General features: G+C 35.9%; 2 protein-coding genes across 2 annotated transcripts; both read left to right on the top strand.

Annotated features, from left to right (window-relative positions):
* Positions 1 to 836: 836 nt before the first annotated feature.
* On the top strand, positions 837 to 1,583 carry LOC104246942 (uncharacterized). Its single transcript, XM_009802853.2, has one exon. It carries the CDS (start codon positions 837 to 839, stop codon positions 1,581 to 1,583), a length of 747 nt encoding a protein of 248 aa, XP_009801155.2.
* Positions 1,584 to 1,939: 356 nt separating this feature from the next.
* LOC104246941 (uncharacterized) lies at positions 1,940 to 3,118 on the top strand. Its single transcript, XM_009802852.2, has one exon. The coding sequence runs from the start codon at positions 1,940 to 1,942 to the stop codon at positions 3,116 to 3,118; it is 1,179 nt and encodes a 392-aa protein (XP_009801154.2).
* Positions 3,119 to 22,567: the final 19,449 nt, after the last annotated feature.

Genomic DNA, 22,567 nt, shown 5'->3' with positions numbered 1-22,567 from the left:
AGTGTATTGGTAGAGGAGTGCACCTTTCATTTACCAGGCCAGTAGTTCGATTCCCCACATTTCCTCTTTTAAAATTATCTATTATTTTACTTTTTAATAATTAATAAATTGGGTTGGCCCACCATGTAAAGTTTTATGCTCCTTTAGCAGAGACGATTCTTTCTTTCTTTTCCTCTTTTTATTACCTAATAGTAGTACACAACTCCTTCTTTAGTCACTTTTCAAAATCCCTAAATCAAAAGCACCTCTCCAGAAAACACTCTCTAGCCCCAAGTCTTTTACAACAGCAAAATACCAATTTTTTTGCAAACTAAGGTCACATATTTTTTCAATTTCTTTATCAATCTTACTGCTTCTTTTGTTTCTTTATCTTTTTTCTTTGATTTGTGAAGTACTGAAGTTGGGTTGAAATATTATTGATTATTTGAATGTTTAAAATTTATTTTGACAGTCAAGAACGGGAAGAAGTGTTATAATCGGCATCGACAAGCTTTAAATCTCGTCTTCAGATCTTCAAAATTGGTATTTCTCTTTGCCTCTTCACTTCTTTATCTTCTCAGAGTAATGTCATTCTTGTCAATATTACCCTATCCATATTTGCTTGAATTTTTTATTTTAAAAGTACTGAAACTATTGATGGTTTGTTGCTGCACTTCTTAAAAAATGACATTAACTTTCTTATTCCCAAATAGTTGCCCACTACTTGTAATTCTTCTAATTGTGAACTTGTGATTTTTGTGATTATGATTGATTTGCACTTTTATAATTTTTTTGAATTCAGTTTGAGTAGAATTGTGAAAATTTGATTTTGTAGGAAAGGTAATCCTGACATTGAAATGGATAAATTTCTCATCAAGCTAAATGTTGGCCAACCAAGTTCTAGTTTTAGTCGGCCATCTGCGAGTTCACAAATAAATCCGGAAATTCAAAGGGAAACACATTCTTCCCCACATTTAGAGCTTAATTTGGAATCTCTTGAAGTGGATCCCAAAGAAAGATTACCTATTTCGAGTTATGGTCCTAATATTCGAGATGAAGTGAGGAGATATTATATTCAAATGGGGCCTTGTAAACCGATAGGCCATGTCTTTCCTAAAACTAAGTTTGGGAACAAAATGCGTCAATTTTGTCCCACTTGGTTTAAAGGACCATATTCTCAACGGTTGGAGTATAGCATTAAAGCGGATGCTGCATTTTGTTTGTGTTGCTATTTATTCAAGAATGAACTCGAAAGTCGTGGTAATGGGGGAGATGCATTTACAAAAGACGGTTTTAGAGGTTGGAACAAAGCCGTGGAAAGACTTAAGGCACATGTTGGTGATGTGAACAATATCTATCATAAGTGTTTTAATAGGATGCACGATTTGAAAAATCAACGTCAATCGATTCTTTCTTCTTTCGACAAGCAAAGCGAAAAAGTAAAAAGTGATTATCGTATGCGCTTAAAAGCCTCAATAGATGTGGCAAGGTTTCTCTTAAGATGGGATTTCCATTTTGTGGACATGATGAAAGTGAAGATTCTGAATATAAAGGCCCTTTTTTTGAACTTTTGGAATGGCATGGCGATATGCATCCGGATGTGAAAAAAGTAATATTACGCCATGCTCCACAAAATGATATGATGATTTGTCCGACAATTCAAAAAGAGATTGTGGAAGCTTGTGCTAAAGAAATAACTAAAGCTATTATCGAAGACTTGGGTGGTGATTTTTTTGGAATATTAGTTGATGAATCAAAAGACATCTCACATAAGGAGCAAATGGCTCTAATTTTGAGATATGTCAACAAAAAAGGAATGATTATAGAGTGATTCTTGGGTATTGTCCATGTGAGTGACGCATCTTCCCAACCATTACTAAAAGAGATTTATTCTTTGCTTTTGAAACATTCATTAAGTCCATCCAAGATACGTGGATAGGGTTATGATGGTGCTAGTAATATGCAAGGGGGGGAAAAGGGCCTCAAATCTTTGATTTTGAAAGATACTCCGTCTGCATATTCTATTCATTGTTTTGCTCATCAATTGCAACTAGCACTTGTGGCTCTTTCTAAAAAGCATTCGGATGTGGATAATTTTTTTTATGTTGTCACTAATATTGTGAATACTATTGGAGCTTCTTTTAAGCGCAGGTATTCACTTCGGCAACATCAATTGGATAAATTGGAAGACTTGATTAAAGTTGGAGAAGTTCTTACCGGGCAAGGTTTGAATCAAGAACGAGGCCTCCAACGACCGGGTGATACTTGTTGGGGGTCTCATTATAAGACCTTGGACAATTTCATAGTTTTATTTTCTTCAATTGTTAATGTGCTTAAAGATATGAAACATGAGTGTCTATATCATCTTGATAGATTTGCCGCACAAAATCTTTTTAGCATGATTCAAGAATTTGCATTTGTATTTATGTTGAACTTGATGTTTAAGGTGTTGCTATTGACTAATGAATTGAACAAAGTTCTACAAAAGAAAGATCAAGATATCGTTAGTGCTATGGGAATGCTTGACCTTGCAAAGAAAAGACTACAAAAGATGAGAGAAGAGGAATGGGACTCTTTGATGGAGGAGGTTTGCTCAATTTGTAGTAAACATGACATTGCAATTCCCAACATGGATGAAGACTATGTTATTGGAAAGTCGAAACGTAAGAGATTCGAAGTTTCCTATTTACATCACTTTCGTGTGGAAGTATTTTATGTCGTTATTGATTTGGAGCTTCAAGAGCTTAATAGCCGGTTTGATGTAGTGACTAGTGACTTACTCCTTGGTATGGCTAGTTTGAGTCCGGTTGATTCATTTGCAAATTTTGACAAGAACAAGATAATGAAACTGGCCAAGTATTATCCAAGTGAATTTGATGAAAACAAGCTTCGGGAACTTGATTTTCAACTCGATAGCTTCATTGTCTATGCTCAAAAGTGTGATAGCAAGTTTCTTAACTTGAAAGGAATTAAAGATCTTGCTAGAGTTATGGTTGAGACAAAAGTTGATCAGACTTGGACACATGTATATTTACTTGTGAAGTTAACTTTGATTATACCTGTTGATACCGCAAGTGTGGAAAGAGCATTCTCATCGATGAAGTACATCAAAAATGATTTACGCAATAGAATGGATTAAGATTTTTTAAACAATTGTTTAGTTTGCTATATAGAGCGTGGAATATTTAAGACTGTAAGTAATTATGCTATTATTAACCGTTTTCAAAGTATGAAAACTCGTCGAGAACAATTGTAAAGTGAATGATGTTTTTTTTGTGTGACTATAATATTAATTATAGTTTGCTCATGAACTTATTGTCATTGTAAAATTATACTTGTTGTTCCTATATCATACCAATGTCTATCAAAATTTAACGGTGCACCCATTCTCTTGAAATCCTGGATACGCCTCTGTTGCTACTGCTTTGGCAATTTGCTTTGTAGCTAGTACTGTTGTTGCTGATTACTCTTATCACTACTAAAAATAGATGTTTACCGATGCAGCAGTATTGACGGACTTTTTTCCGTCGCTATTTTGAGGAAATTTTCGTCGGAGTCCCTCGGTACTTTTGAACTTTCTAATTTTTAATTTTTTTTTAAAATAACCGACGGACAACTCTCGGTAAATAATGATACTTTGATCGATCAAAATTTAGTTGGTTGTATCGATGCACTCCGTCGGTAATTTACCGACGAACTCTCTCGTGTATTTATATTTTTAAATTATTTTTTTAGGTATCGACAGTGTCTCTCGATATATTTAAAAAAATAAATGAAAAAGAAAATAATGTTATCGACGGACTCAATCGCTATTGCATTTATATAATATTTTGAACTTTGTTCTTACAGTAAGCACTGCCTGCCAAAAATATAGCAGATTTACCAAGGGACTTACCAACAGTGTCCGTCGGAAAAATTATTCATTTGTCAATCCAGAATTTTTACTTACCGAGGGAGTCTGTCAGTAGACTTACACCAAATTTTCAAATTTTGTTGAACATACCGACGGATATCCAACGGAATATGAATTTATTCATATTTTTAAATTACTAAATGAAAATTCTAAATATAGTGATGGTATCCGTCGGTAGTATTAAATTATTATTTTTAATCACCGAAGGAAATCCGTCGGTATTGATATTATTGATATTATATTATTTTATAATATACCGACGGATATCAGTCAGTAAGTAAAATTATTTGACCAAATAGTGTCAGACTGATGGCTTTCTGATGGGGTCCATCAGTAATTATCGAGGGATTCTGTCAGTTTATTTTACCGAGAAAAGATTTACCTATTTACCATTTACCGACGGACTTCTTTCGGTAAAGCCTTGTTACCAAGGGACGTCCCTCGGTAATATGTGTCAGTAAACAGGTGATTTTTTGTAGTGATATATGTTTATACTTCTCCCTCACCTTCTCACAACTCTAAGAAGTATTACAATCACCATCTCCATCTAAGTATCATGTACCTACTCTTTACTACAAATCACCTGCTCCGCCAAAGAACTATTATAAGTCACCTGCTCCTTCAAAGAAATATTAAGTCACCATTACCCGTAAAGTACTATAAGTCGCTAGCTAGCTCCTTCAAAAAACTACTACAAGTCTCAACCTCCTTCAAAGAACTACTACAAGTTTCTACCTCCTTCAAAGAACTACTACAAGTCACCAGCTCCTTCAAAGCATTATTACAAGTCGCAATCGCCTGCAAAGTACTACAAATCGTTGACGCTTGTAAAGTACTATAAGTCACCATCCCCAACAAAATATTATAAATCGCATACTCCCTCTAAATACTATAGGTCGTCGTCACCAACAAAATATTATAAGTCTCCAGTTTACTATAAGTTTTCACCACCGTCAACTTATTATGAGAAATCACCTCCATACTACAAGTCACCTCCACCCCCACCAAATTATTATGAGCAGTCACCTTATTACAAGTCACCCCCACCCCCACCAAAATACAATGACCCATCACCATCTTCTTATAAATCTACACCACCTCCATCAAAATACTATGAGCATCCATCTTCATACAACTCTCCACCACCATTACCGAGAAGTCACCAACTTATTATAATTCTCCACCTTCACTGCTACAAAGAATTTACACCCTCTTAAAATCTCCTCCATCTCCACCAAAACACTATGAGCATTCACCTGCAACTTACAATTCGTCACATCTACTAAAGATCTATGAAAAATCGTCATTGCATTATTTATCTCCACCACCGACAAATTATTTCAAGTCATCTCCCACTTGTGCCTCATTTGCACCACCCGAAAAGTACGAGCAATCTGCCAAATATGCTTCACTTTCATTACCAACCTACTAATTGATTTATCGATCAGTTGCCGCCATTTCCATGACTTTTAATTTCTTTTAGTCCTCCTTTTCTCCATTTTCGCCAAAATACTTATGTACGCTTCCGGAAGGCGTGCTTGTTTTATGTTTTCCTTTCTTTTAGTTACTTGTCATATGTATTATTTGAGATTTTTATAAAATCCTCGAGATCTACTTCAGTTTGGCTCAAAGTATCAAGATTCTTTTTGGTGTAATCTCGAGAGTTCTATGCAAGGGGTATTGACAGTTTTCTCCTCAAAGACTGCTCTTTTCATTATTGAATTTTTTGTTAGAGAAGCAACCGACTAATTTCATTTAATTCAGAATATTACTTTTTGACTTGTAAGGTAAAAATTACAACTGTATAATGCAGCTTTAGTTAATCTTTACCTTACAACAAACTATACAATGCAACTCCAACAATATTGTCGCTTCCAACTTGTTAATATATTGATAAACAACTCACAATACTATGATTCATTAGTAAAAAACAATTATTTGTACTGCATTTTTTGTCTTTCACTTTTTCAAGTATAATATTTCATTTGTAATCCGTGCACATATTATCATGTTTATATGCATATACACATTGTCCCACTAATTTAATATTTTTCCTACAAATTTCTGCACTTTTGTAGGTTAGGGGTAGTTGTGCATATTACTACGGTGCACCAGAGTGAGGCTAATCTGTTAGGACTTGGTCTTAGACTATTAATGGTTAATGTTGAGTTCACACTGCTCTTTCGTTCCTCTTAGTGCCGGGCTTTATCCAGTGGCGGATTTAGGAGGCGGAAGGGGGTTCACCCCCTTCGCCGAAAAATTACGCTGCATATATATGGCAAAATCTGTTTTTACCTCTATATATTAAGTTTTGAACCTCCTTAACACAACCCAAAAGTGTAGTTTAGTGGTCAAGGGGGTTCAAAACTTTCATAAGGTCATAGGTTCAATTCTCACTAGCTACAAAAAAAATTTTGAACCCCTTTCGTAGAGATCCTGCCTCCGCCACTGGCTTTATCTACTGGTTATTGTTTTGCTTTTCATCTATTTCTTGTTTTGGTGATGTTGCCTTTTTCGTCGTGTTGAGCCGAGGGTCTTTCGGAAACAGCCTCTCTATCCCGTCGGGGTAGGGAAAAGGTTTGCGTACACACTACCCTCCCCAGACCCCACTAGTGAGATTTCACTGGATTGTTGTTGTTTTTGTATTTTTTATGACTTATATACTTATTTTAATAATGAAATATCCATGAGGCTTGCGCAAATTGGGACTTACACCTCGCCCCTTGTTAGGAAACATACCTCACGCCTTGAAACACTTCTATTCAAAGACAAATCATGCTCTTTTAAGGTTCACTTGGAATAAAAAGGTTGAAGTCCTCCCTTTTAAAGTTCACTTTGAAGTTTGAACTGATAAGAACTGTTCCATTACATCCTCCTCTTCCAACTCTGTTTTCAAATCAAATGCAGGAGATATATCACATGCCTCTAACATTTTCTTTATATTCATTTCCCTTTATCTACCATTTAATCCAAAAACTTCTCAGTGATCCTCAATGGTACATGAAATATGCTCAACTGTTCTAAGTGAAGGTCTAACAGTAATGATCAAAGAAGCAACATAAAATGCACAAGTATAAACAAGAAAAACTCACTATTTGTTCTAAGACAAAGTACCAACTACTTGCATAGAAAAAACAATAACTACGCCTTAATCCCAAGCAAGTTAGGATCGGCTATAACTCTCACTGTCCATGTCGCTCCTTTTAAGCTCATCTCGAACCTAGGCGTTAAAGAGCTGGATGTACCAACTTAAATCATCATGAGACTCGGAGATCCTCTTGATATAAAACAGGCTGTCCTTGTGCGGTACAAATGATTCTAAGTTCCCCATGTTACTGTCAAACTTCTTCATCGCCCTACTCTTTGTGTCGTATATGTATACACTAGAGATCTTCTTATGCTTGAGAATCAATACTTCTCCATTCCTCGCCCAAGCAACAGCAACAAGTTGCCTAAGTTTTGGCATTGTTCTCTCATACTGTCTTGCTGATTTGTATGGACAGATATAACTTGTCAACTCTGCCACGATAGTATGTTTCTCGGACCAAACTCGCCCTGGAAAATCTTGCAAAATCCAGACATCTATTGTTATCCCAGAATCACAGTTGATAAAAGAAAGAAATTCACCCAACTGTGCCAATCCATAATTGTTCGTTTTACCACGTGTTGGAAGATACGTTCTACTGAATCTTGCCTCGTTTACTTGCATTGAAATGATATATTCACTTGAATCAACATACCAATGCAGAATCCTTCCATCTATTGACACTGGATCCTTCCAGCAAAACTTAACTGGATTAAAAGGCCGATCATTTAGATCTTCCACGGACCAGAAACTCGTTCCCAGTATTCATCACCACTGCTCAGATTAAATATTTCGAAACCATAAGAATCTGTAACAACATGCACTATTTTATACTCTTTTGTCGAAGAGTCAAATCCAAGAGCTGCACTACAAGCTGTATGTTGGCAACCTGAAGGGCATTTAGGGATAGTGAGGCAAAACTTTGTTGCTGGATTTATCACTTGTAGCTTACCGTCGTTCCTTGGTTCTTTCATCAATAGAAATCCATCACAGCTAGAATGAATCTTACGTAATTTATTTATTCCAAGATCACGCGATTCCCATTCAAGTTCTTTTCCAATCTCTATCAGCTTTGTTTTATGCTTTCTTCCTAATGCGTCCTGTATAACTAACTCTGATTTCGATTCCACGAAATTCTGCTCAACGAAAAAACTTCTGAAGAACATTTCTTTCCATGCTTTACAGACAAGCATGCAATTCTTATGAATGTATCTTGGTGGAATCTTCACTAGGATGTTAAATATGACACTTTCCGGATAATTAGAAAGAGTAATAATCTTTTGTACTTTTTTCATTCCTCTGCTATACTTGTTTTTTTTTTTATAAGGTCCCCATACTCGATTTCTTTTAAGCTCAGCATCTGTTGCGTGAACTCAATGCCATCAATTTCATCCCCCATTCTTGTAGCGTGTGTACACAGGCAAAGAGCTTTATATAGGTTTCTGAGGGAAATTAAACTTAGAAAAGTTAGAGAAACAAGCGGCCAGAAAACAACTAAAACTCAATCAGGACTTCAACAACTAAAACTCAACTCAATCAGGACTTCAACAACTAAAACTCAACTCAATTAGGACTTCAACAACGAAAACTCAATCAGGCTATCAGCTTTTAGACAAGGGAGAGACAAACAAATTACAGAAGTTCAGCTAGCTATCTGCTTCTATAACTTCAAATTTTCAGCCATGAGCTATATTGATTAGCATTATAATTTTACAAATCAACTAACGAATGCACAAAAAAAATCTACCTTTAGTTCCAGGAGAATTTGTCTGAAATCGGAGGATCGTATAATGTCTAATTACTACTAAAGCAACTAGTAGGTATATCCCCGCATTAATCGATCGCCATGAAACATGAATCAACTATCACAGAGAAGTACTGACTGAACATCGATCCCAATGAACACATGCATCAAGTAACAGTTGGGAACACATGCATCAAGTAACAGAAAGAAGTACTTGCAGTGGCGGAGACAGCATTTTCGAATTCAAAAAAAATGCAAACACACAAAAAATGCAAGAGGATTCAACATCTAATACATATATAAAATAATAAAAAAACAGTGTAATTTTCCGGGCTTTGAGTACTTGATCTATAATCAATAAGAACGGATATAAATTGTAGTAAAAATGACGGCAATGATAGTGGAATTGAGAACATACGATTTGATATGCTGTGGGGAAGAGAAGCTGAGCGATTTGATTTCGTCCGACGAAAAGAGTGTGACGCAGAATGACTTGATGAGTCTATTTAATTTGTTTCTGCGCCTATGGTTTCATCTTCCGAAAAGGTTTCGGAAAAATAATAAACCATCCTTGAGTCATTTGAGTTTTTTTTTACTTTGAAAAACAAAAAGAATGTACCCAATCTTAACTAATATGTCATATTTTATATTTCATTTGTTCTTTTAAAGGTATCATACTTTTATATTTAGTAGAGTAATTTTTTAACTTATACGTCTTATTTTTTCATTTGTTTTAAAAAATAAAGAAATTTCTATTTTATCCTTAATGATACTCATTCATAAAGTTAAAAATAAAATAATTAAGGGAAAATTTCACATAAAAACAACTAGGCTCCCTACTTTTCAGTTTTATAGCCCATATTTTAATGTACAATCAACTAGCCTAAAAATAATACTCCCTCCGTTCCAATTTATGTGAACATGTTTGACTGGGCACGTAGTTTAAAAAAATAAAGACTTTTAAAATTTGTGGTCCACAAATCAAAAAGGAGCCCAGAGTATTTGTGTGGTTATAAAAGCTTCTCATTAAGGGTAGAATTGTAAGTTTAAGTTAAATTGTTACCAAATTTAGAAAGGAGTCATTCTTTTTGGAATTGACCAAAAAGGAAATAGGTTTACATAAACTGGAACAGAGGGAGTAGGCTAAGATTCGAATTCTAACTCCAACAGGTTCTCAAAATTACTATTCAATTTTTAAAAAAGATTTCTCAAGCTTTTAATTTAATTTTTGAATAAGTAACTATGACTCAAATATGAGTTCAACAAACCAAATCTATTTGGGTGGTGAAAATTAGATTTTTAACAAGTTTAAATATGTTTGTTTAAATTTCGAATTTGATTTTGTAAGAAATTTGGAGTGGGTGTTATTTAGACTTGTTAGAAATAGTATAAGGAGGTTGTATATAAAATTTGAAGTCATTTAATAGAGATTTGGACTAGTTTTGAACAAGAATTGCAACTGAAAATCGTGGAAGACATTTGTCTACAGACGCTTGTATAAAGGTGTATAAAAGTGTATAAGATGTATTTGTTATTGAAAATAAATTCCCTACAGAAATAATATTCACGATAATAAAAGCGGGATAATAACGTAGCACTGAGATATGGTAATTAACAAGAATAAAAGAGTGATAACGACACCAAGATTTTTACATCTAAAACTCTTTTGAATAAGGGAAAACACCACGGCCCCGAGAGAAGCAAATGGTGTTACTATAGCAAGGAATTTTACCATTTATAGGCTCGAGTAAAATACTCCAAAGACCACTATAACACTCAAAAGAAATAACCCTCTTTTGATATTCCCACCTCACTACAATATCGATCACTCTCTATTTTTTCTCACAGACTATTTTCTTATATCCTATCTGTGAAACCTCACACTTTCTTTCTCTTTGTTGGTGTGTAGAAATGAGAGTCAAAGCTCTCCTTTTATAGCTGAAGCCTTACTCTCTGAAGCCTACTATATTTGCACACATTTTTTCTTCTTTTTCTTCAATGTCAACAATTCAACAAAGTTGGCTTCCAACCCAAAGAAATTTTCAGCTAAATATTTTTCTTAGGCATATACCTATTACTTTGGCTTTTGAATGAGATGGACCCCGTCAATCTCTTCATCCAGTCTCATTCATCTAGAGGAGTTAGCACTGCATTCTAGTTTGAGTGCATGCCGATAAGTTCTTTGCATAGCTCGAACTTGTCTTTTAATACCACCTTGGTCAGCATATCTGAAGGATTCTCACTTGTGTGGATCTTTTTGACTTGTATAGATCCATCCTCTATTCTTTCTCAAATCCATTGAGATGTCGATATGTTTCGTCCTTGCATGATACATGGTATTTTTGCTCAGGTCTATTGTACTTTGACTTCACAATAGATGACATACTCGTTTTGATGTAGTCCAAGCTCTTGAAAGAACTGTTTCAGCCAAACCATCTCCTTCCTAGCTTCAATACCAGCAATATACTCTACTTCAGTTGTAGAGAGTGCAACACACTTATGCAACTTCGACTACCATGATATAGCTCCCTCTAAAATGTGAACATGTATCATGTAATAGATTTACGATTATCAAGATCACCTGCCATACCAGCATCCGTGTAGCCCTTCAATATTGGATCAGATCGTCCAAAACACAAGCAATCTCCTACATTACCTCTTAGGTACCTGAGTATCCACTTGACTGCTTCCTAATGTTCTTTTCTAGGATTTTTAAGGAATCTGCTAATAACACCAACTGCATGAGCAATGTCAGCTCTGGTGCATACCATTACATACATCAAGCTTCCGACTACTAAAGAATAAGGAACTCTAACCATGTTCCTTTTCTCCTCCACTGTTGTAGGACACATCTTTTTGCTCAACTTCAGATGACCAGCAAGAGGTGTGTTGACTGGCTTACACTTTTCATATTGAAGCGTTGCAGTATGTGTTCAATGTACTTCTCCTGAGATAGCCATAACTTTCTGCTTGTCCGCTCTCAAACTATCTTCATCCCCAGAATTTGTTATGATGGGCCCAAGTCCTTCATATCAAATAACTTGGACAAATCTCCCTTCAACTTTGCGATCAACTCCTTGTCTTTTCCTACAATTAACATGTTAAACCTCATACCTTCATACGTGAGAGTATTCATAAGTCAATTGATGTAAACTCATAAATGAGATCGTCTTTGAAAGTACATAAAGTAAGTTAATCATGTTACCTTGGAGATTACAAATCTTTAAGATCATGAATAACAAGTACCAAGTGGGTTGGAAAGCTTAGAAACTAAACCAATTGAAGAAAATAAGTTTCGTCGAAAGTCGATAAGTTTGGAATGTTATAACATGTACTTTGGGGTGAGACTAGGGTTCTTAACATAATAAGGACGTTATTTTATGAGTTATTTTAGTCGTATAATAGTCATGTGTTATGTTTTGAAGTTAAGCAAGTAGTGGAACAAAAGTTGGCAAAGGGTATCACAAGTTACATTTATAAATGTGCTGAAAAAATATGTCAAATGTAGTTGGGCATTTCTCTCAATTTACTTTGAATTAAGGGGTGATATACCTAGAAAATTGAATATCAATGATCTAGTTTCTAACTCATTAAACCATTTATTGATATAATATCGGAGTAGAGAAATATTCGTATTTTCGTGAGACTGCGCCAAGCAGCTCTCTATGGGACCCATAATGGCGATTGAGATATATTGATATATATAAGACACATCAACCCCATTTTAACTCATTATTTTTCAGTATATTCAGATCCTGTACACCTAAAAATAGTCTCTCAAGGTTCTCTCATGATTCAAGACCCAAAAAAAAGGCAAACAACACAAATCAAGTGTGGAGAATCTGGTCACGCTAGTAAGTTTCTTATTCTTCTAGTTGTTGCTGATTTTTGGGTGGTTCCAGCTCGTATGGGAGATTTGTTTAAGTGGTTTAATTTCTATAAAATACTCTCCCAAGGATTTTATATCAACCCTAGGTTATTTCAAGTGTTACAAATGGATTACACCATATTTCAACATCAAAAGTTAGTTCTAGTGAAGAACAACGCCTCTTTGAGGTTATGTTGTCATTGAGGATAGTTGTGGGCTATGTTTGGATGAAATCTCAAGTTGTTTATACTGGCTAATATGAGTATAACAACCTACTAATTGTGCTTAATATTGCTTGTATGTTGATTAAGTTGTTAGGATGATAAACTACAAGATAATACTTGGATTAGTTTAAGTCACTTCTATGGTGTTGTATTGCCATGGAGGGATGTTGTAAGCTAAATAAAACTTGGATTTCAACTTGAAGCTACTGTAGGATGTATGTGTATTGTGTTCTTACATGTGGTTAAGGTTATCTTGATGTTGATTAAGTAAAATGGATGGACTAGACATGAACTAGTGAATAAAATTGATAATTGAAGATAGTTGGAGTTGTGGATTGTTCCCTTTGTTATAACTATATGTTATAAGAATGGAATCATTGATGAATGACTTCATTATCATGTTAAGGATACTGTTAAGTTAATATAGGAAGTCTATAAGGGGTGATATAGGTTATACGGATTCCTATTAGAGCTTGCCGCTCGTCGTGAAGTAGTTGTGACTTATTGTTGTTATATGGTGTCTTGTTGTTGATATTTATATGTTGCTGGATTTCTTTGATTGTTATTGTTGGTATATGGTATTGGAGGAGGCCCTTGTTACAGGGGAGATGCTGCTTAAATTTACGTAAATGAGCTACTAGCTTAAGTTACAAACTTAGCCTTTGCTCAACACTGATTTTGAATTTCCTTATGCTATGATAGATTGAGTTGACTTGTTTGAAGAGTTGCTTGGAAGGTATTAAGGACTCAACATAGTTAAGGTATGTTAAGACACTTCCTTATTTCTTTTGACATGATCTAAAGTGAAACGAACATAAATGATACGCTATTTCATAATGGATCTACTCCTAGAAACTAAAGTTGTACATGTTGTTCTTTCCTTATAAAGTTATTCTAAGCAAGTATTATGATCCTTGAATCCTACTAAGGTTCATATCGATGGTATGGATGTCCATAATGTTAATCAATGGTGCAATGACCTTACGTCACTCCGAAAGGTTTAGAAAGTTATTCCATGAGTCCAACATGCATTATATATAGTATCTATTTTACTCTACTGAGCCGCCCTATAGTCGTCCGGGTATAGCACCTATTGTGCAACCACTGATCAGTTAGGTTTACCGAGTTTTACGTGGATGGGTACGATTCTATCGAGCCTTATGATGGCCGGTATATTTTTACCGAGTCTTCTTCGAGGCCGGGTACAATATGATGATGATTAGGACTGTTCAAAACCAAACCTAAACTGTTAACCGAACCATACTGATGGCTTATTGATATCAGATTATCGGGGTAATGGATGGGGAATAGATTATAATTAACGGTTTAACAGTTTAGGGGTGAATTACTCTATTTTCTTATCGGGTAAACCGTTAACCCGTTAAGAATTTTTATATTTACACTTTTACCCATATGTATATAAAGTACTATTGAAACCATAAATGGCTAAATCCCTAATTTCTATATCCTAATTCTCAGTCGATAATTGAACTAATGTGCTTTTCATAGTTTTACAAATTTGGTTAATATGTATATGACAGTATGTGTAATCTTTATTGATGAAATGGGGTGTATGTATAATTGAGAATGCCTAGAATGTGAATGTGTTATGCATCTTGTATGTATTTTGGGTGTGTAAACTGTAAAGTGAATGTGTGAAAATATAAGGACGAAAGGAATATATGTTGGTTAATATGTGTATGACAGTATGTATAGCCTTGGTATTGATTGAATGATTGTTCAAATTTTTCTATTTGGTTTAGCCGATAAGCCGCCCGATAACCGCCCAATAATTGTTAATTCGATATCAATCTGCCCGTTATCTTATTGGATGGCTAGCGGATTACTACATTTATAATTCGATAACCACTAAACTGAACCGTTAAGTGTAATTATCCGCCCGATCCGCCGATAAATATCCCTAATAATGATGATGATGATGCCCACAGAGGCGTATGTTTTTAAAAGTTTATGTATATATATGTATTATGCATTTCATGTCAGTAGCCCTCAGAGGTACTCGGGTGCTACATGTTGTATCTCATCTATCTCTCTTTACATTTTTGTTCTTATTTATGTTTTCCTGCCTTACATACTCGGTACTTTATTCGTACTAATGTCCTTTTTGCCTGGGAACATTGTGTTTCATGCCCGCAGGTGCCGATAGACAGGTTGACAATTCTCCTAGTAGGCTATCAGCTCAGCGGAAGGTGTTGGTGCACTCCACTTGCTCCAGAGTTACCTATTTGATCAGTATGATTCGGACATGTATTTACTGGTATGGCGGGGCCCTTTCCCGACCTTTATGGTATTTATGTACTCTTAGAAGCTTGTAGACATATGTAGGGGTGGGCGTTCGGTATTTCGGTACGGTATTTATGAATTACGGTTCGATACTTCGGAATTCGGTATATCAATTGTGCATACTAAATACCGTACCAAAGTAGTTCGGTACGCTTTGGTATTTTCTTGTTTGGTTCGATACAATTTCGGTATCGCACCATTCCTATCTAACGTGACAAGAAGTGTGGAAACTGCATAGACATATAGTTGAAAAAAGTTATCGTTTCATTGCACTAACAAACAGTTGGGCTTGGGCAGAGAAAGCTTGTCATAAAGTAAACCAAATCTTAATTAAGAGTAATATATATTGCTCCAGTTGAGAAAGTTTTTGAAGAACAAGTTCTCAGTTCTGATTAGCAGAACGATTTTCATCTCCATTCGCAAGTTGAGCTGCTTTGAGGCAGCAGTAAACAAATGCAAGGTAATTCCTAATTCCAATTGGATATTTTGGTTAGGCTGGGAAATAAAGGTGGGTTAGGCTGGGAAACAACAGAAAGAGAGTAAGGGAGTTGGGTTTAGTATTATTGGGTTAGGCGTTTAGAATTTTGGGCTAGGCCGCCGGGCAGTGTAGGATTGTAGGTAAATTCGGTATTTCGGTATACCGAAATATCGAAAACCTTAATACCGAGGACCGTACCGAAATACCGAATAACCAAAAATTTGATACTGAATTACACCGAATATACCAATACCGAGATATCGAATTAATTCGATTCGATTCGGAATTCGATTTTTCAGATTTTATGCTCACCCCTAGACATATATCAGGTATATGAATACTTGTATGGCCTTGTCGCCCTATGTTTTGAGTATACAAATGATCATGTCGGCCTTATAGGCCCGTACGTCACAGGTATAAGTTTCTATATCATGTTGGTCGTCCTATGTCTAGTATTCCCTCATGTTTTATTTTGGTTATCTCATGACGTCCCTTCTGGCCTATTTACCCATGATGGTATGATAAGAAAAAAATACGTTATGCTGGTACTCGGTTGGGTAAGACAACGGGTGCCTGTCATGGCCCATCAGTTTGGGTCGTGACATATGTTTACCCTAAAATACGAGTAATAATTAAACTTATATTGTGGTTTTAAAGATATATTTAATCTAATACCAATTGATAAACAAGGAATTAAATAGATAAGTTAAAGAATAAAGTAGATCAAACCAGTGTGTAAGGTAAATATCGACATCGACTTGTTACAACCTCGAGGTATGATGATGACAAAACAACTCTGAAGAACAGTAAGTAAAATAGCTAGAGAATAATGTGCATATATTTTTTTTATCAATCAACAATAGGTTACAAATAAATGGGATCCTCCTTTATATAATATGGGAGTCCTAAATAAGGTACACTTCTAATTATAGTAGGAAATTATTGCGGCCAAACGCACACGCAAGTATACGTGGTCGTCACGTAATAAAGTGACTAAAAGTTGGATGTCGAACCCACGAGGACTTGTGATTAACTATCAACTAAATTAGACTATCCTAATTATCTCAATAAGAATTAAACCTAGAAGTATTTGATTCTAAACTAATTAAAATAAAAAGAAAACAAATAATGAACTCTGAACAAAGGAAAAATAGCTTTTATGTTATCAATGTGATGAAAACGATCTAGGGTTATGGGCTATCTTACAATCCTATTGTATTCTTCGATTGAAATGACTAACTAATTTATCTAGTTTATTGGTTGACAGGGTTAATATTGCTCATAAGAATCTGTCGAGTTCTTATTCGCCTATTCAAGCTAACCTAACGCCTATATGTCTATGGAGTTAGAATCAACAAGAACACATTTATAATTCATGTACATCAACCAAGCAAGGAAATTAGGTATATTTCTATCATAACCGCGAATCCATTCTCCGATGCCCAGGTTCAAGAACTTGCTCTACTCAATCCTATATGCAATTTAGAATTCTCACTTTCGAGTTTAATTCTAGATTGATAGATAGTTTGTAATGAACCGGCCGGTTGTTTCATGAGTTACCACTCCATTTTCCCTATTTATACTTCTCATTGCCTTGTTCAGCTGTATTATGTGTTATCGAGTTGGTTGGTTCGGGTTTGGAGAGGTTTTGGTAAGGTTTGAGACACTTAGTCTCTTTTGAGTAGGCTTAAGTTGGAAAAGTCAATCAGATGTTGACTTATGTAAAAAAGGGCTCGGATGTGAATTCTGATGGTTTAGATAGCTTCGAGAGGTGATTTGAGACTTAGGAGCATGATCGGAATGTGTTTTGGAGGTCCGAAGTAGATTTAGGCTTGAATTGGCGAAATTGGAATTTTGGCATTTTCCGGTTGATAGGTGAGATTTTGATATAAAAGTCAGAATGGAATTTCGGAATTTGGAGTAGGTCTGTTGTGTCATTTGTGACGTGTGATTTCAGGTCATTCGGACGAAGTTTGATAGACTTTTTGATCGAAAGCGGAATTTGGAAGTTTTTGAAATTCTCAGGCTTGAATCCGATGTAAATTTGGTGTTTTGATGTTGTTTTGAGTGTTCCGAAGGTTAGAACAAGTTTGAATGAAGTTATGGATTATGTTGTCATGTTTGGTTGAGGTCCCGAGGGCCTCGGGTGAGTTTCGGGTGGTTAAACGGATCAAATTTATGTTTGGAAAATAGTGGTTTTGCAGGTATTTTGTTCTTCGCGATCGCGTAGAGCGGATCGCGATCGCGTAGGCTATTTCGGGGCTGGGGTGAAGCGTTCGATGCGTTCGCAGAGAGGGGTTCGCGATCATGTGGCTTTGGGCGGTTAAGCTTCGCGAACGCGAGGATATTTATGTGATCGCGTAAGGTAAATTTTGTGCCAGTGGAGTTTGTGCTTCGCGATCGCGATGGAATTCCCGAGATCTCGATTAAGTAAATTTAATAGCTGGGCAGAATATTTAAAAAGGTCATTTTCGCGATTTTTGGCCTAAGTTCACCAATTTTGACTCGGTTTTGAAGCTTCTTGAGAGAGATTGAAGAGGGAATCAAAGAAAACTTCTTGGAAGTAAGAATTATGGACTTAATATTCGATCCTATTGTGATTTCTACCTAATTAAACATGAAATTTGGGAGATTTGAAGCCTAAAATTGGAGAGTTAGGGTTTGGAAATTTGAGACCTTAATCTAGGGATTTGAGGGGTCATTTGTGGTCGGATTTTGGTATTCTTGGTATGTATGAACTCGTGGGAGGATAAGGATTTCGTTGATGTGATTTTTGTCAAATTTTGAGACGTGGGCCCGGGGGTCGGGTTGGACCAATTTCGGGATTTTTGGTATAATTTGATTATTTTTGCATGGGCTTCGTTCTCTTAGCATATTCTAATGTTATGATTCTGATTTTTGATAGATTCGGCGTGATTGAGGCCGAGGTGAGAGGTAAAGGTATCGCGGAGTAGTATTTCATCCAGTTTGAGGTAAGTAACCATTGTAAATCTGGACCTGAGGGTATAAAACCCCAGTATTTCATATTGTTTTGATAAATGAGGTGACGCACATGCTAGGTGACGAACGCGTGGGTGTGCACCAATAGGGATTGTGACTTGGTCCGTCCTGTAGCGACTATTAAGCCGTGTATTTATTTTGAAATCTTATGATATTCTGTATTTTAGAGATTGATACTATATTTTGGGTTGTATGCCATATTTGGGGCCTTGTGCCGACCTGTTGAGACCCTTAGGGGCATTTTTACTATTTTCCTCACTCTATTTATTTTGAAAGCATATCCTCAGTCATGCTTTACCTTTTTATTGTTTAAATCTAGTTTTATCACTCTACTTCTTAAAATGTGAAAACTGTTTGGGCTGAGTTCCCTGATTTCCACTTATATGCCCGAGTGACTGTGAGGTTAAAGACTGAGAGAGGTTGAGGATCTAATGGCGAGGATTATATATATATTATGGATCAGGCTGCACGCCACAACAATATTATATGTATATATTATGGATCGGGCTGCACGCCGCAATGATGCTTATATGGATCGGGTTGCACGCCGCAGCGATATGACACTTGGGCTGTAGGATCCCCTCCGGAGTCTGTACACCCCCAGTGAGCGTAGTCTTCATATTTTTGCACTCCAAACACCCTAAATCATCACACGCAACTCCATTAGTCATAAAACCAATAATTAAACCATGTTGGCCATTTTAAAGACCAAATAGCACCAAAAGCGATTAAAACATGAGTGAAGTAATATTAAAACACATAGAAATATGCCCAACATCACCACCCCACACTTAAACCTTTGTTCGTCCTCGAACAAACCATTACTATAGTAGACGAAACAAAATTAAGCTCTTATCATTCAAAGCACACTATACCTATGACCATGGTTGTTTGCAACAATTAAGCTCTAGCATATGCATTCACATACACTTCCCTTTTTATGCCAAACTTCAAAAATATTCAAACAAAGACAACATGCTCATAACAATCCTAGCTCAAAAACCGACTTAATGTCATACTGTACTCGTGGCTTGAACACTCAACATCGTGGAGAAGTCTAATAACGTTACCTATCCCTCGTGAAACCATGTGCCCTCACAACAAGAACAAAAGAGTAAGTTGAATCCACACACTTAAATCAAATGCTCAAATATATTTTCATGACTCATATATATCAAAAAAATATCACTCACCCTCACAAAAGAAGTCACATGCATGCAATTGGCACCATAGGCTTTCCCTTAATGTAAGTCTCTACTCATGTAGGCTCACTCGATCTATTATGAGATATTATTGAGCCGGAGTGTTGATTGTGAGTACTGTGTGATGAGAACTGAGTCACGAGTGACTGAGAGGCTTGCCCAAGAAGCTATATTTATGAGTGATATCTTGCCCGAGGGCCCATTTATGATATTTTTGTTGTTCTCACTCTTCTTTTAAAATGAGCCTATGTTGAAAACTGCTAAGTAAATGATTTCAAAGTATTTCAATTGAAAGTGAAGTTTTACGAAGTAACTAGCTTTTAAATTGTTGAGTTTGACGTGATATTCTGTTGTATACCCTTATACATGATTTTCAACTGCTCGCCACTGCACTCAGACCTTATTTACTTTAGTTACTTACTGAGTTGGCATACTCACGTTACTCCCTACACCTTGTGTGTAGATCCAGGTGCCCGAGCGGCCGAGTGAGGTCCCCAGCATTTTCAGAGCTTATCGGAGATTGCAAGGTAGTTGCACGGCGTCCGAAACCCTGCTTTCCTCCTTCCTATCTTAGTTTTCTGAAATTTTTAGACTTATTATGTATTAGTCAGTCAGATTGGGTTGTATTTAGAGGCTCTTGACTTGTGACACCGGATTGCTGGGTTGTGTTGGTTTATTTTTGTATTGTTTTCCGCACATTTTAGTGCTTTATATATTTCTTATGAAAATTCAAGACTTAATCAGTATTAGAAATTGTTTTATAAAAAAGAATTTACTATGGTTACTTGTTTGGATTGGATTGCCTAGTATTGTGATAGGCGCCATCACGACCGGGGTATTTGGGGTCGTGACATAGTATTCAAATAGTGATCAAGCAATTAAATAATTAAGTGTAAGATTGAATAAATAAACCAATATGATAAATTAAGAAGGCAAAATCAGTATCCGAATAACAATAGTCATGAAAGAACTAGAACCCTAGAACGTGAAGTTTAGCTCCACATAGATATGGTAGCCAAACAACAAATCATAAAAAGAAACATAAAAATTACTAAGTTTTGTGGAATAAAAGATGAAACCCAACCTCCACGATGGCTCTATGCTCCCCCTAGGTCGAATTCCCTTCAAAAAGTATGTTGGATCACCTAAAAGGCGCGTTTTTGGCTTATATATTGCGCACAAAAGTCGTAGGCCAAAGTTCTCATATTTCTAATCCGACTCAGCTTCAGGGATTGATGCTAGGGTGGATGCTTTGTATCCACCTTTTTTTCCTCCATCTCAGTTGTGCCCATGTGCGGATGCTATGGTCCGACTTCACTGCTAAGGGTGCATGAAATGTGATTTTTTTCTAGGTTGGATGCGACGCATCCAACCCCTCCTCCTCTAGCTAGAGCACCTTTTCTTCATATTTTTGCACTCCAAACACCCTAAATCATCACACACAACTCCATTAGTCATAAAACCAATAATTAAACCATGTTGGACATTTTAAAGACCAAATAGCACCAAAAAAGCGATTAAAACATGAGTGAAGTAATATTAAAACATATAGAAATATGCCCAACATCACCACCCCACACTTAAACCTTTGTTCGTCCTCGAACAAACCATTACTATAGTATACGAAACAAAATTAAGCTCTTATCATTCAAAGAACACTATACCTATGACCATGGTTGTTTGCAACAATTAAGCTCTAGCATATGCATTCACATACACTTCCCTTTTTATGCCAAACTTCAAAAATATTCAAACAAAGACAACATGCTCATAACAATCCTAACTCAAAAACCGATTTAATGTTATACTGTACTCGTGGCTTGAACACTCAACATCGTGGAGAAGTCTAATAACGTTACCTATCCCTCGTGAAACCATGTGCCCTCACAACAAGAACAAAAGAGTAAGTTGAATCCACACACTTAAATAAAATGCTCAAATATATTTTCATGACTCATATATATCAAAAAAATATCACTCACCCTCACAAAAGAAGTCACATGCATGCAATTGGCACCATAGGCTTTCCCTTAATGTAAGTCTCTACTCATGTAGGCTCACTCGATCTAAAATCAATTAGGATATTTTTATGGTTGTAATGTGGGCTAAGGGACAAGAAGGATATATTTAGGAATAGTGACTAACCCTTCTAAGCACTTTAACACATCATATAATCAACTGTAAGCGCAAATTCTTCAGTTCCCGTTTCAATATTACAGACAAAATTACCCCCAACAATGTTCCCTCTTTCTTTAAGCACTATCGTCATTTACACTTCACTAGCAAGAACAAGATATCAATTTATTCATTTACATATTTTGTTTTGTTTTCTTTTTTTCTTTTTTGCAATTTTCGCTAGTGGTGTATTCTTTTACAAAATAAGTGCACCTTTATTTCTTTCATTGGTTCCACTCAAAAACCACTCCACACTTAATCCCTTCTTACTCCTTTTAGCACTCATTTTACAATTAAAGTGCTTTAAGAGGTAAAAGGATTAAAAATATTAATTAAGAACAAAAAGGGTATAAGCTTGTAATGTAGGTGCCAAATAAAAGTCTAAAGGCTCAAAAGGGTTAACTAAGGATAAATTTTATTTGTGTTAAACAATTAAGCTCAAAAAGATCAAAGAAAGCCTAAAATCATTTTTCAAATCAAGCATCACCTAAAATTTTGCTTCAACTCACATACTAGGTAAGTTCTAGACACAAGTACAATGCATAAACTACACAAAAACCTTACCACACATGGCACATGACTCACTATGGATGGT

Source organism: Nicotiana sylvestris, chromosome 7 (genome assembly GCF_000393655.2).
Source record: "Nicotiana sylvestris chromosome 7, ASM39365v2, whole genome shotgun sequence".
NCBI lineage: Eukaryota > Viridiplantae > Streptophyta > Magnoliopsida > Solanales > Solanaceae > Nicotiana > Nicotiana sylvestris.
Note: the sequence above shows the minus strand (reverse complement) of the source record. Positions and strands in the feature narration are given on the sequence as shown.

Bases quoted from the DNA above. Each gene is read 5' to 3' on its own strand.
- LOC104246942 (XM_009802853.2), top strand. From the start codon at position 837: ATGGATAAATTTCTCATCAAGCTAAATGTTGGCCAACCAAGTTCTAGT.
- LOC104246941 (XM_009802852.2), top strand. From the start codon at position 1,940: ATGCAAGGGGGGGAAAAGGGCCTCAAATCTTTGATTTTGAAAGATACT.